This window comes from Gossypium hirsutum, chromosome D05 (genome assembly GCF_007990345.1).
Source record: "Gossypium hirsutum isolate 1008001.06 chromosome D05, Gossypium_hirsutum_v2.1, whole genome shotgun sequence".
Lineage (NCBI taxonomy): Eukaryota > Viridiplantae > Streptophyta > Magnoliopsida > Malvales > Malvaceae > Gossypium > Gossypium hirsutum.
The window spans coordinates 44,886,497-44,902,669 of NC_053441.1; the positions used below are offsets into that span (position 1 = coordinate 44,886,497).

At 30.5% G+C, this 16,173-nt stretch overlaps 2 protein-coding genes across 6 annotated transcripts in view; both read right to left on the reverse strand.

The window, feature by feature from the left end:
- Positions 1-2,507: 2,507 nt before the first annotated feature.
- On the reverse strand, positions 2,508-10,864 carry LOC107934810 (chalcone synthase 2). Of its 5 annotated transcripts, XM_041092877.1 has the most exons (9): positions 10,244-10,840; positions 10,088-10,146; positions 9,848-9,961; positions 9,655-9,768; positions 9,423-9,450; positions 8,854-8,946; positions 6,902-7,172; positions 5,544-5,727; positions 2,508-3,671 (listed from the first exon to the last, which is right to left on the reverse strand). In XM_041092877.1, the coding sequence occupies exons 8-9, from the start codon at positions 5,719-5,721 to the stop codon at positions 2,680-2,682; spliced, it is 1,170 nt and encodes a 389-aa protein (XP_040948811.1). In that variant the 5' UTR covers positions 5,722-5,727; positions 6,902-7,172; positions 8,854-8,946; positions 9,423-9,450; positions 9,655-9,768; positions 9,848-9,961; positions 10,088-10,146; positions 10,244-10,840; the 3' UTR covers positions 2,508-2,679. The 5 variants fall into 5 exon arrangements, with proteins under 5 accessions (XP_040948811.1, XP_040948810.1, XP_040948809.1 ...); XM_041092876.1 differs by lacking the exon at positions 8,854-8,946 and having other exon boundaries at positions 5,544-5,722; positions 10,244-10,864; XM_041092875.1 differs by lacking the exon at positions 8,854-8,946.
- The window catches only part of LOC121217184 (uncharacterized), a 26,429-nt gene continuing 17,278 nt past the window's right edge, over positions 7,023-16,173 (reverse strand). Inside the window, exons 3-6 of the mRNA XM_041092719.1 lie at positions 10,088-10,212; positions 9,893-9,961; positions 9,655-9,768; positions 7,023-7,172 (exon numbers count right to left, since the gene is read on the reverse strand). Coding sequence (XP_040948653.1) covers positions 7,023-7,172; positions 9,655-9,768; positions 9,893-9,961; positions 10,088-10,212 — 458 coding nt within the window. The remainder of the gene's footprint in view (positions 7,173-9,654; positions 9,769-9,892; positions 9,962-10,087; positions 10,213-16,173) is intronic.

Genomic DNA, 16,173 nt, shown 5'->3' on the forward strand with positions numbered 1-16,173 from the left:
ATGTAAGCATGCCACTAATTATTACCATAGATACTGATTACATGTAAAGTATGACACCAATAATGATCTATGGGATGCATGTTAAGCATGAATGGTTATTGATAAGCATGGTATGATACACAATTGGTATGACATATTGCACTGCATGGGGATAGGGATTGACTGGTGATGGTAGAGCTCCATGGAGTACTGGCAGTTAATCTGCAACCCTGGAGTATTGTTCGAGGTACTACGATTTATCCAGAAATTACTAGTAGTCTAACTGCAAAAATTGTTACCGATGGTTTATCGACATTGAGCTATAACTCCTATTGTTTTGGTGTATAGATGATGAGTTCTGGGGAACCCATTGTGTGTAGCAGACAGATGGGTAAGAACTCTGCATTGTTTTCATATGAGCATGCCTATGCACAATTGTTGTGAATACTGTATACTGTAATGCTATGCTTTACCGAATGACTAATAGCTTGTGTGCTTCACTGATATTTTTTTTAAGACTCACACTGAGCTTTTTAGTGCTCACCCCCATAGTTTTATCCTTACAGATAATCCTCAAGGTTAGGATCATGCACGACATTTGGAGGTGTTGTCTCAGTTTTTTTTAATAAAGTATTTTTAAATTACCTTAATTTTATTATGGTTTTTGAGACTATAATTTTGTTAATTTTTGAAATGTGGCATGGGTTTGATTTTGATATTTTATTTGCATTTCATTAAATAACATATAAACTGGTCAAATGAACAATAGGTCTAACTTTGGCATGTTTAAGTTTAAAATTAAGAGGCGTCACTTTTTCTACTGTGTAATAATGAAATTGGAGTTTTAAAAAGGCAAATTGATGAAATCAACTAAATTTTTCTCAAATGTCACGACACTTATTAAACTGGACTCTTAAATTAACTCGACTTAATAATCCAACGTTTTGATAATCCCAAGAAAATTACATTAAGTTTTCTAATAGTTAATAAAATAGAATGTTTTCAAGTCTTATTGGTTATACTAGGCCATTTCAGTGGCCAATGTAACTTTTAGAATTTGGTCATAATGTTTGGGCTGAGTTAGGGAGGTTACATAAATATTTTCAAAAAATATGATAATGAATTTAAATTTTATATTAATATTAAATAAATATAGTTATATTAAATAAAATAAAAATCCCCCACCCAAGTTTGGATTAGATTCCACCCAAGTTTCATCACTTATTTTTTAGACAAATATTTACTTTTTCACTTTTTTTCATGAGCAAAATAAAGTTCCCATCCTTGGTTGGTATAGGGACTGCAATAGCAAAGAGGGAGAGAGAGAATGTCAGTGGTGAGGAAGGTCTAGTGAAGGAAGGGGAGAGGGAGAGAGAAAATGATGGTGGTGAGGGAGGTCTGGTGGGGGAAGGGGAGAGGGACAAGGATAAGGGTGAGGGATTTTTATTTTATTTAATATTAATATATAAATATTGATATAAAATTTAAATTTATTATTATATTTTTTGAATTTTTTTATATATTTTAAATATTTATATATTATTTCTTATCAATAATTTTTTATATTTTTATATTTTTTAAAATTTATTATTATATTTTTTGAAAATATTTATGTAATTTTATATATTTGTTAGAATTAGAATCAAACTGAGACCATTAGTAAATTTTGAGGGTTAATTTTTTAAATTATGACTCAATTGATATAATGTATAAAAGTTCAGGGATAAATTATGACCCAAATCCATAAGGATAGTATTGCCCTAATCGGGATGCTCCAATTATCAATTACAGCTAGGGGTGAGCAAAATCCGATTCGATTTGAAAAACTTGATAAAAGATTCAAAATTTAAATTAAATAGTTTGAGTTAATCGAGTTATTTAGATCAACTCGAATAAAAAATTAAATATTTTGGTTAACTCGAATATGAATTACACAGTTCGAGTTATCCGAAATTCGAATAAGAAAAGACAAAACTACGTCGTTTTGATAAATATTTACCTTTTCTAAAGTTAAAAATCAAAACCATTAAGTTATAAGGCAAAAAAAACTACATTATTTTGATAAATGTTTACTCATTAAGTTGAAAGGCAAAATCATTATATTGTTTATGTAGTTAAATAATCGGTCCATGTAAAGCAACATTGAGTATAAATAAGAGGATTTGTTAACTTGACTACAAAATTTTGACTCGATTCAATTTTATTCGATTCGAAAAATTTTCAAATTGAATTCAGTTGCTAAAATAGGATTCATCAACTCGATTAGATATTCACCCCTAATTATAGATCACTAAAACCCTCTAATTACAATAACTATCCAAATATGCCACTTTCATGTAATTGCAAGAAAATACACTAAACTCCAAATATAAAAAAAATCCTTGGTTTTATTTTATATTGTTGTGTTCTAATTTATTTTTGTCTTGCCTAAAATTACCAAGTTCATTTTACGTTGTGTTTCTGTTTGGTCTGGCTCTCATTTATTTTTCTTTTATCTCTACCCTTTGCTGGGTGTTGGCAACGGAGGCAAGGTGAAATGAGAACTTATTATTGTCACAAAGAAGTTGGTACATGAGTTCCATAACATGATGACAAGACCCATACGCAAATTCAAAGAAAATAATATATAAACCCAAATAAAATTGCTAGGGAAGTGGAACCAGATAACATGATGACGACGACTGCGACGCAGGGCCATGTTTAAGCCGGGATGCTATGGAGAACCACCGTCTCAACGGTGAGCCCTGGTCCGAACCCAAACAGGACTCCCCACTCGAGCCCTTCACCCGTGGTCTGAACCCCATCTTCTCTTGATTTATTCCTCATCTCATCCAAAATGAACAGCACACAGGCACTCGACATGTTCCCATACTCTGAAAGAACGTGCCTTGTGGCTCGTAGCTTTTCAGGCTTAAGGGCTAACTTGGCTTCCACCTGGTCCAATATGGCTGGACCACCTGGGTGAGCTATCCAGAAAAGGGAGTTCCAGTCAGTGATTCCCAATGGCTGAAATGCCTCAACTAAGCTTTTTTCAATGTTCTTAGAAATAAGCCCTGGAACATCCTTGAGGAGATGGAACGTAAGACCCACTTCACGAAGGTGACCATCAATGGCACCGTCACTGTCTGGCAAGATTGTTTGAGCTGTTGAAACAAGTTCAAACAATGGCTTCTCGATTTCAGGAATCGGGTCCGAACCGATTATAACAGCAGCAGCACCATCGCCGAACAACGCTTGGCCGACGAGACTATCTAGGTGAGTGTCACTAGGTCCCCGGAAGGTGACGGCGGTGATTTCCGAGCAAACAACGAGGACTCGAGCACCTTTTTTATTCTCGGCCAAGTCCTTGGCCACACGCAGCACCGTGCCGCCGGCGAAGCAGCCTTGTTGGTACATCATGAGGCGCTTAACGGAGGGGCGGAGGCCCAAGAGCTTGGTGAGCTGGTAGTCGGCGCCAGGCATGTCGACGCCACTGGTGGTGCAGAAGACAAGGTGGGTGATCTTGGACTTGGGCTGGCCCCATTCTTTAATGGCTCTAGCGGCGGCTTCTTTGCCGAGCTTTGGCACCTCAACCACCACCATGTCTTGCCTAGCATCTAATGAAGGTTCCATGTATGCACATACATTAGGGTTCTCCTTCAGAATCTCTTCCGTTAAGTACATGTACCGCTTCTTAATCATTGATTTTTCGCCTGCAAAAGGAACAACAATATTAGCTTACTTTCGAAATTAAAGCATCTTTACGTTCCAGACTTAATATTTAATAAAAAATGAGTTTAAATTATTTTTTTTAGAGTGAGTTTAAATTAAACTGAGATGATTTAAAAATTACTTTTTAGGTATTTAATAAAGGTATTTAATAAAGAGAAAAAATTGTATGGAACTAAGATATTATATATTTCCAATAGTTTTATGCCACATAGATTTATTTTGAATTTTAATATTTTAATTTGAATTTAATTTTTTTCATGATGAAAATACTGATGTGACATAAAACTATTAAAAATAGACAATTTTCATGTTTCATATAATTATTTCCCATTTAATAAATGTGTGCTAATTAATATTTTACATTTTCTAACAGAAAATCAATTCTCTTTCTAACACAAAATCAATTCTCTTTAATAGTATATTAATTCTAATTAGTGTGGATTAATTAAATAAAATTAACATAAAAACTAAATAATATTAAAAATTAGTACTAGTAATAAAAGTTTTATGATTTTTTTCAATTAAATTTAAATTTAGAATTTTAAACTTTATGATTTTAGGGAAAGGACTAGATTAGGATTTAGTGTAAAAAAACAAGATTTTAGAGTTTTATAAAAAAAATTAAACATAAAAATTAAAATAAGAATTAATTTGATGTTTCTTGATGTATTATATTCATGCTCTTTAAAAAAAATATAATGTAGCATATTATTAATAGATGCCTAAAATGTGACTTTTAATATCATCTTAATCTAAGTTAAACGCTTAAAAATAAATTTATATTTGATCAAAATTAAATCATATAATCACATATCATCATCAAAGAATTTTTTGATAAACAAAAAGAGATTTTTTTTAATAATTAAAAAAATAATATTAATTGAACTGATATTCTGTAATTATAACAAATTAAATTAAAAAACTAACATTAAATAATAAAATATTTTATTTTTTTACATGCTTTATTTCATTTTAGAAAAAAAGGATATTTTCTTAAAAGTTACCTTTTTTTAAAAAAATAATTATCATATTTAACTCCTTTCATTTTCTAAAGACTTTTTGTTTTCATAATTTTTTTTCTTCCACTTATGTTATGAATGTGTACATATTTATAATAATTTATTTTTTATTTAGTTTGGTTTCTATTTCTACAATTTTTGCTTTTATAAAAATATAATGATTTTAGTTAAATAAAAATTACAGATATCGATATTAACACTTAAAAATTATTATATAAAATAGAAATATATTTAAATATTAAAACTCGAATCTTAAATTTTACAGTTCACTGTACATATTGTTTAAATCCTTCGCATGAAAATGATATTACCCAGATACGACGATTTGTAAATGTGTTCTATATGTCTCGTATTATTTTCATATCATTCATAAATATAATTAAATATGTCAACATCCAAAACATACATTAAATATATTTAATTGTATTTAAACATAGGATAATTTAGTTGCATATTAAGAATGAAATTAAAAAACTGCACAAGCAAATTTCAGAAATTATCAAGTATTCTTATATTATTTTTTTAAAAATATATAAAAAAAACTAATTAAAAGCACATGATAGCTTTCGAAAACCAACTGTAGATTTTTTTAATTCAACTACCAATATAACTAATAATAATCCATATCATGTTCAGTATATTTATTTAACATTGTTTAAATTTGTGTGATGAAATTTTAACCATGCACATCCCTCGTCTCGCTTCTACTTTTCATGCCAAAATCACCTTAAATTTCAATTTAAATATAAGCTAAAACTTTCTAGAAAAAAGTGACTCCAATAAAGCATCTTCTGAATGAGAAATGAGGCTAAATATAGAGAAAAAGAAGTTTACACATGCGCTTGAATTTCTCTTTCAGCTCAGTCTTGTGCTCACTATTTGTGATACGGAAGTAATAGTCAGGATACGTGCTTTGATCAACGCAATTTGGTGGAGTTGATGTGCCGATCGCCAACACCGTGGCCGGCCCTTGGGCACGTTGAGCCTTACGGACTTCCTCGACGGTCACCATTCTATACTGTTTCAAACAGAAAAATAAATAAATAAATAAAATAAAAGCAGTCTAGGAGCAGATGGAAGCGGGGACGGTGATGGTGGTGGTGGTGGTGGTGATGGTGATGGTGATGGTGATGGTGTTGAATAAGCTGCTATGAGGGTTAAGGTTGGCAAAGAGCTTTGGTCCTATAAATAACATTTAATAAACGGGTAGCGGAGAGTCACGTGCGTGACCCAATGCTTATTAATAGCCTTCAAAGATTGAAGCAGCCCCCAACAAACAATTAAGGCTGAATGGCACGTGGTATGTGAGGTTGGTGTATCTATCTCTCTCAGTCTAACATAATCAAAGCCATCACTGGACTCGCTAATTAGTTATCGGTATATTTTTATGTTATAGTCGTATTAAAAAAATATTTTTTTGTATGTTATTAATTTTTATTATATTGATTTTGATATAATTATTTATGTTATATAATTGTTTCAAATATTGCCAAAAATACAATTTATCACTACATCAAAATAGGCTTTTAACGGCGCTTTTTAGGCCTTTAGCGGCGCTTTGAGAAGCACCGCAACAAACACCGTTAATGACAGCGTCGCTAACTTTCGCGGAGTTTTTAGAAATAAACGCCGCTAAAGAACAAGACCTTTAGCGGCGCTTTCCCACAAACGCCACTAAAGACTAAGACCTTTAGCAGCGCTTTTTCCCACAAATGCCGCTAAAGACAATGAGCTTCAGCGACGTTTTTCTCACAAACGCCACTAAAAACCATGACATTTAGCGGCGCTTTTTATCACAAACGCCGCTATAGATCAAATCTTTAGCGGCGCTTCTCGCAAAAACGCCACTAAAAACATAACCTTTTAAAAAAATTATTTTAATCAAATAATATTTATTTTTATGATAAATATTATATTATGTTTTATTTTTAAAATTTGAACTTTAAATATACTTTTAAGGATAAATAAAAAATATTATTTAAATTAAATTTTCTATGAAAATTTTAACTTTAAAACTAAATATAAAAATTAATAAATTTAGTTTTAGAATTTAAAATAATAAATTAATAACACAATTAAAATCCAAAAGTTAGAACTCAAATTGTCATAAATATTAAAGTAAAAATAAAAATTTAGAATCAAAACTAAAATAAATAATACATATGAGAAACAGACTGACTAGTTGAACCTACCTATGACTATACACATCGCAAGAGAATTAAGTTCCAGCTCTATCAGCAACATCTTTAGTTTCATTGGCGCTGCAATTGGCACTCTTTTCCACCTCAAGATTGGAGGCAAAGTCTATGTCATCTAAGACTTTGGTGAAGAATCAGAAATTCCAGGGTCTGCACAAGGCTTTTGCACTTCTATTGCAGTTGAAAACCAAGGTATACCCTGTTTAGCATAGAGCAAAATGTAGGCTTCCTGGGACAGCACAGCTTCTTCTTCAACACAAGTAACCTACAAAAGACAGAACATGACCATTATGCACTATTATTATAAGTACCATCAAAATGTTACCGAGTATATTACAAGTTCAAGAACAAGCAAAATATTTAAAGTAGTGAAATTTCAAACTTAGGATGGAAATTTGCAATATCAGTGAAATCATCAAATCCAAATGCTTGAAGAACAAGCAAAATATTTAAAGCAGTGGGGAAACAGAACCCTCTGTAAGTACCATCAGTGATGATAATGTATAAAGAATTTTCCATGATCTGTGAACATGATATTCAAAATATCATGTTTTTCGTGTGTCTACCACTATTGTCGAGTGTTCAATTATTCTAAAGAACTTTAATATAAAACAGAAAGAACATATGTACCATGATAAATAGATGAATAAAGCTTACACTATACATTAAATAAAAAACCAGGTTGAATGAACATGCTACTAGAAATATTAGTAAAGTACTAAAAATTGATTTGTTTAAAAATCTTTAAAACTTAATATGGAAATTTATTCAATTATTACTAAATATTTTAAAATAAGATTTATAAAAATTGACTGTACTTTTAGCTATATACAATTTTTATACCAAATTTTTAACGTTCTAAGTGTAATTAACGAGGATATACTTTCTTATAGGATACAACAAGTTTTTTTGTTTTCTAAATTTTTAATAACTTTTTTGTACAATCTTTTACAATTTCTAACGATTTTTATATATTCTTTTATAAATTTTAAAAAAAAATTTCATAATTTTGATATGTTTTATAGCTTCTATTATTTTTACAATTGTTTTGAAATTTCTAACATTTTTAAAATTTTAAAAAATATTTCTTTAATTTGTGTATTTGTGTATGTATTTTTTTACCTATTTTTTAAATATAGTATGCCACAGTCTAATTAACTAAAAGGATAGCCAAACATAGTGTTGGAATGACTCTCAACAAGTTAACTAGGGTTAATAAAGCTTAAATCTAGCTCTCTACCCACCACCTTATGAGCAAAGAAAACTCAAATTTTAACCATCATTTTTAACATTAATGGCCTTGTTTTGGTCAAACCAAGATAGCAATATCATTTAGCACCAAAAAGAAGGTAATGTGATTCAATCATATGGCATTTTTTATTGTTAAAGGTGAGTTGTTAAGCCTGTCTTCTACACCATTTGCTTAGCTACATAAATAAATTATATTCTGATTGGATGCATAAAGAATGAAAGGTATATCATACAGGCCATGATGCACACATCTTACCAATTCCAATAATAAAACTAACAATTTAAAAGAACGTAAATTATGTGAATGAAACAGCAACAACGATTTTCACACTTTCTGTCACATGAAAAAGCACTCAAAAATAGAGTGGTTTAAAGCTCCCACATCTCACAAACCATGCCAAAAGTAAGCCTTGAAGGGCTTCCTAATGCACATAGCAAGTCATTTCATGTTTTTGCCACCATGTCTCCATCCTAGAAAGTTAACAACAAATCATGGGGTTTTCCCTCCATGAACAATACCAGAAAGCTTCCAATGGGAAATATATGGTAAACCAGGAAGGATCCAAATGGATGAAGCTTTTATTACTTCTAAACGTACCATAAAAGTTAGTGAGGTGAATGTTACGATTTGCTAAATAAAAAATAACTACAAATGCATTAAACTAACCTGAGAAACAGTTCTATTTGAAGGTTACCTTTTGTATATTCATTTTTATGCATGGCATCTAGTGATTAGCACCTAATCCTCGTGATTTTAGGAGCCTAGAAGAGTCTGAATCTAGCTCCCCCTAGAAAATAAAGAAAGACGAAAAAAAATAGCATATGCATACAACACTCATAGTAACAATTAAAGTAGAAGAAATTAGTGGAAAGGGAAAGATATACCATAAATCCAGGTCCTTTAAAAAATTATTGAATAACATATATATTTATAACATCAAGAAAGAAAATCCACGTTAACACTTTTGGAATCCAGGATATAAGGATGACCTGAGAACTATTCTGTAGATCAATCTTAAAGAATTTGACATTTGAATTATTTGAAACACACTCCAACTTATCTGTTGCTTTTTGACTAGAAGGTTTCTATTTTCCTGGAGAAGGGAAGCTATCACATTTCTTTTGAAACATGAAAATATATTGATTTTTTTAAAGAAAAAAAAAGAAGAGAAGAGATTCTAACATATTGTAAAAAATCTACTGTTGCAAATACAAGTAATTAAAACAAAATCATATTCATAAGATTTTAAAGAAATAGACATACCAACTCCACGTGTTAAAAATGCCACAATCTGCAGACATAAATATGTTTTTTCTATTAGTTCAACAACATGGAAAAGAAAATAAAGAAAGAGCAAAGCAAAAGAAACAACGATAAACTATGGAGCATAACTTGATTTAAGTAAAACAAATGCAAATTATATATTCACAATTTATTATTCACCTCATAATCTGCCTCAGAACTTTGTTCATCAATACAGAACAAGAAGAATTACCTCAGACAAATGAGGATAAAGACCATTAATGCAACCTTCACCAACTACGCCAAGAGCCAAAACAGCAGCTTCCCTATCTTTCCAGGCTTCATCACCAGTAGCAGCTAACTTGGCCTGAAATAAATCAACATAAATATTAGATATAGATACAATTTCCATGCTCTAACTTTAACATCCCCAACAGTTAAGTTACCTAAATAATAGGCATCAAAGTTGGAAGAATTTCATCCCCGAACACATTTGATAGAACATCAAGAGCTGCTGCACTGCATTTCCTTAAGTTCCATACATTGAATGAGTCATCATCCTGTACCAAAATGATCACTTCAGAAAAAGTTCCACCGGAAAATAGAACTTTCTAAAACAAAAAGGGCTATAGAACTTATTTACAATATCTGATTGACTGGCACAAAAGGAGGAAAAAAATACTTACTTCACCTTCCACATCCTCAGAACCATGAAATCGTGACGTATGAAATCGAGGTTTTAGTTCTGAAGGGAAAATATTAGAGAGAACCACATTCAGCAAAATGTTGATGGTGAATACATTACGGAAAACTAAAAATGATTAAAAACAAATTATATCAACCTGATATCTGTCTGGAGGAGACTCATCTTCCTACAATAAAAAGTAGAAACTTTCGTGCATGTTGATGCCTTTCCAAACACCCAAACAGTTTACACATCTCAAATTCAAGTCCAACAGAGTTCACTGAAATGCTGATCCTTAAAGAAAGCGGCACTTCAAAAAATAAAAAAGGGGTTACCGATGAATGTCATAAACCCTAATACTTATGTAAATTGTATATGGAAATCCTCATAGATACTGTAAAATAACATTCTATTTTAACCCTTTGTTTGGTCAGTAGGAAAATGTGAAACAAAAAGAAAATCAACGGCATTTCTAGGGTGAGGGGAACTTCGTCAACACAGTGACTTCGAAAAATAAAAACCCAAATAAATTTTCCTTTGGGGCACTTTGTCAATACAGTGACTTGATGAAATAAAAAATTAGGAAGAAGAAGAAGAGATTTCTAGGGTGAGGGCTGCCGATTTGGGGAAATTGGGGGGAAAAATAAAAGGAATCGGGGTAGGGGAGAAATGGTTTGGCAAAAATAAAATGGGGAAAAAAAGAAGAAGAGATTTCTAGGGTGAGGGGGATCGATTTTGGGAAAAAGAAGGGGGAAAAAAAGAAGGGGGATCGATTTTCATTTGAAATTGTGCGGTAAAATAATATAATTAAAAAACAGCGCCGTTTTGCAAAAAAAAATTGTGGCGTTTGAAGCAAAAATGTCACTATTGACCTGAGCATTAGCGGCGCTTCATTAAAAACGCCGCTAAATCCTCGAGTATTAGCGGTGCTTTTTTAGAAACGCCGCTAAAGACCCGATCATTAGCGACGCTTTTTAAAAAACGCCGCTAAAACCCTGAGCATTAGCGGCGCTTTTTAAAAAACGCCACTAAAGTTCCTAAATATATAAAAAAGACGTCGTTCGGCTTAGGTTTTTTGCGACGCTTTTGAAAATCGCCGCTAATGCTAATTTTTAGCGGCGTTTTTTACCCAAACGCCACTAAAAACGCCGCTAAAGGCCTGTTTTGGTGTAGTATTGATTATGGTTGGTTTGAATGTACCATTATATTGTAGAAGATATAATGATTTATTTGATTCTACAACTTTACAAAAAAATTATTTTAGTCTTTTATTTAAGTATTCATTTCTTTTAACCCTTCAACTTGCACTGTTATCCAATCACTTTAAAATGGATAAAAAAGTTAATGCATGTTGACTTTGCTGATATAGTATGCACATGAATTGCCACATTAGCAAATACTTAATTATTTTTAAAAAGTAATTGTTTTTTTAAATGTATAAAATATTAAAAAATATTTTTTAAATAGTTTTAATTTTTAAAAAATTAATTATCTGCTAATGTGGCATACACATGTACTGTCATGTGGATGCTACGTCAACAAAGTTAATAGAGTTAATTTTTTCATCAATTTTTAGATACTTTAACAAACAATGTAAATTTAAGAGCTAAAAGAAACGAAAAATTAAATGAAAAATTAAAATGAATTTATTATAAAGTTAAAAACCTAAATAAGTGATGCTTATTAAATTTTGATAACTTTAAAAACTGATAAAATTAGTTATGATTAAATTACCTATGGTGAAAAAAAAATCAGTCATATGTACATTCGGATGCGAAAATAGTAACGATGGCTAATGTGAATGGTAGGGGAAAGAAAATTACATTAAAAATAGAAATTTTATCACATGAAAACTATGTAATTAGAATATATATTGTTTTAAAATAACATGTAATAAATAATAAAATGTATAATTTGGGATTAATTAATAATAATACAATAAATATATGTACGATATTAAAATTAAAAAAAAATTAAATTGTGAGTAAAATGAAATTTAAGCATGTAAATACATCATATTAAGAATTAAATGTACTATAATTATTTATCATGGTGTTGTCATCAATATTGAATTAGTGTCGAGCTCACTTATGACACCCCAATCAATAACATTATTAACATATATAATTGATGGAGTTAATAAAGTACGCATAATAAAATTAAAATGCGTATAGTAAATTAAAATAAAGCTTTGGTTTAGTGGGAAATTTAATGTTTTATTGATGCTAATAGCATAAGATCAATTCCAACCACATCAAATTTTTTATTGGTTTTTTAAAAGGAAAAATATTGAAATACCCTCAAACAATATAACTTATTTTTATTACAGAAGGATATTTTCGTTATTTTTGTGACCGATTTGGTGCCCGGTTGACTCATGACACTAACTCAATTAGGGGCTTAAATAATAGTATAAATATGTATATAAAAAATGTTTAAATTATTTTTTAAAAATAATTTAAAATTATTAAATTTAATATTTATATAAATATTTGTTGGTTAATAGATAAAATAAAGTATTATATCAAATGATATTTCATTTTCATTTTCTTACAATCTATGTAATTATTTTTTTAATTAATAAAAATGAACAAATCCTTGAAATAAATAAACCTTTGAGCCAAACATAGTAAAGCAAAAATGCAAGTTAACAATTGTTGATATAAGTTTTGGTGTTAAAGAGGTTTAAGACAGATCATACGCGATGTTGAGAGCTATTAATGGTGGTGTGAGATGTTTGGAGAGGTATGAAGATAGTTTGACAGTTTTGGTAATCTTTAGATTGCTTGGCTGTTATTGAAGATGCAAGGGTTTTACATGTAGTATTCACGTCAATTTTTTTATTTTTTTAAGTATAAATATTAAAATATCCTCAAACAATATAATTTATTTTAATTATGAAACGATATTTTCGTAATTTTTTTAATTCAGTTGGTCGTGTTCAGTTGACTCGTGATATTAATTCAATTAGGGACTTAATTAATAATATAGATATGTATATAACAATTGTTTAATTTTTTAATTTTTAAATAATTTAAAATTATTAAATATAATACTTATGTAAATGTTCTTTTGGTTAATAGATAAAAAGAACTAAGTATTATATAAAATGATATTTTGTATTCATTTTCTTACAACTTATGTATTTGTTTTAATTAATAAAAATTAATAACTCCTTGAAATAAATAATCCTTGGAGCCAAACGTAACAAGCAAAAATGAAGGTTAATAATTGTTGATACAAGTTTTGGTGTTAAAAGGTTTAAGACAATTCACATGAGACGTTGAGAGCCATTAACCGTGGCGTGAGAATGTTTGGAGAGGTATGAAGATACTTTGACAAAGTTATGGTAATCCTTAGATTGCTTGGCTCTTCTTGGAGATGCAAGGAATTTACACATAGTATCTACATCAAATTTTCTATTGTTTTTTAAGTAAGAATATCATCAAATAATATAACTTATTTTAATTACGAAATGACATTTTCGTAGTTTCTTTAATTAAATTAGTGTTCAATTGACTTGTGACACCAACTCAGTCAGAGGCTTGAATAATAATATAGATACATATATAATAATTTTTTAACTTTTTTATTTTTAAATAATTTAAAATTATTAAATATCATATATATTTATGTAAATATTTTTTGGTTAATAGATAAAAATAATTAAGTATTATATAAAATGATATTTTTGTATTCATTTTCTTACAATTTATATAATATTTTTAATTAATAAAAATTAACATATCCTTAAAATAAATAAAGCTTTGAGCCAAATGTAACAAAGCAAAAACGAAGTTAATAATTGTCCATACAAGTTTTGGTGTTAAGAGGTTTAAGACAATTAGCACGAGATGTTGAATGCCATTAATGCTGGCACACAAAATACGCCACCTAGTCAACAATGGATATTTCACTAACTTACTTATTTTCTACCCTTAGCGTAAACAACTTAAACGCCAAACAGTGACTCGATATAATTTTCGTCTGGCGGGCTGTTACAGTTCTCCCCCACTTAGGAAATTTTCATCTTCGAAATTTTTACATACGAATAGCTGAGGATATTGTTCTTTCATCAAACTCTCTCTTTACCAGGTGGCTTCTTTTGAATTGTGATTTCTCTAGAATACCTTTACCAACGAGATTCTTTTGTTGCTAAATTCTTTCACTTCTCTTGCCAAAATGCGAATAGGTTCTTCTTCAAAAGACAAGTCTAGCTTCACTTTCATTGCTTCAACTTGCACAACATGATTTGGATTAGATAAATATCTTCTTTACATGGACACTTGGAACAAATTGTGCATCTTTGAAAACTCTGGTGGCAGTGCTAATCTATACGCCATTGGATCAACTTGTTTCAGAATGTCATATAGTCCTATGAAACGCGGGCTTAACGTCCATTTTTTACTGAATCTTATGACTTTATTCCAAGGAGGAACCTTTAAAAATACCTTGCCACCTACTTCAAACAAGATTTCTTTCCTTTTTAAATAAACATATGCTTTCTGTCGATCTTGAGCAACTTTCAAATGGGTTCGAATGATTGAAACTTTCTCCTTTGTTTCTCATACCATGTCAGGACCAACCATTTTGCTTCTGCTGAGTTCCATCCAATAGATGGGTGATCTGCACCTTCTTAAATACAAGGCTTCAAATGATGACATCCCTAAACTAGTGTTGCAACACCCCTTACCCGAGACCGTTGCCGGAGTTGAGCATGGGGCGTTACTTGACTTAATTTATTAGTTCGGGGCATAAAAATTTGCATTTAAAATTTATTTCACTGTTCACCATAATGCTGTGCACCTGCGCTTTTCAGAATTTTTAATTTAGCCAATTAGTACAGTTTATTCATTAAAGTCTCCCCTGTTTCACTGCATGACGGTTCTGACCTTTATTCACTAAAAATCAATTTTCTCATCTTATGATTTTCATATGGTGTTCTCACTTGTTTTTATAGAAAATAGACTCACTAAGGAATCTAGACATATAAATTATATCTCATAATTATTTTTTTACAATTTTTAAAGATTTTCTAAAGTTAGAACAGGGGACTCCAAAAACCATTCTGACCCTATCTAACCAAATTTCAAATATATTAGAATATAAAATTCCTTTACCCACACCGTTATTTTTTTTTGTGAAAATAGACTCAATAAGCTTTAATTCTATATATCATTCACTCTCTAATTCACTTTATACTATCCTTGGTGATTTTTCAAAGTCACGTCACTGCTGCTGTCCCAAAACTATTTCATTGCAAATTTTTACTCTTTCATAAACTATCACCTAGGCATTCATAATACCAAACATATTCTTACTTAGCCATTTTAATAGTTAAACATTATCACATATTTACACATCATCCTTTAGCAATATCATAAGGACATACATTCAAAATGACTAAGTCCCCATACATGCCATAGCTCAAACATTGATCATCATAAAATACCGAGTTGTTGTTGTTGTTGATAGTGTGAGCGCCCTCCGACGTCTTTAAGATCCCCGAATTAGCTTTGCAATACTATAAAAGAAGGAAAATAAAATAAGTAAGCATAAAGCTTAGTAAGTTTACGAGCAAATAAATAACAACATTTAACACAAATAAATATACTCAAGTGTCATGATCTTTAATTTCCTCTTTACTTAATCTCTTACTCATTCACTTACTTGTTTAATTAGATAACTCATGATTATAACATACTCTTCTCTTGCTGAAATGTTGGTTCTCAATTCATAACATAATATGTTCTTAACTCTTATAACTCACCTGAATTTGCTATTTATGCTTTTACCTGAACTTTCATGGAACATAATTTGTTTACTAGCCCGTTGAGCCACATTGGAATAATAAGGATACTTGGGACTCTTTTCTGATAATAACATGCCAAAGCTATGTCCCAGATATGGTCTTACATAGGATGTTTCTTGTATTGCTAATGCCATATCCTAGATATGGTCTTACATGGGAGTTCTCATATCAGTGCCCATGCCATATCCCAGACATGGTCTTTCGGGAAACCTCTCATCTCGGTGCCAACGCCATGTCCCAGACATGGTCTTACGTGGGATCTCATTCCCCAAATG

Coding starts and splice junctions, on each gene's coding strand:
- LOC107934810 (XM_041092876.1), bottom strand. CDS start 5,721: ATGGTGACCGTCGAGGAAGTCCGTAAGGCTCAACGTGCCCAAGGGCCG. Junction 3,672..5,543: donor AGAGAAATTCAAGCGCATGT/GTAAACTTCTTT, acceptor TTCCTTTTGCAG/GCGAAAAATCAATGATTAAG.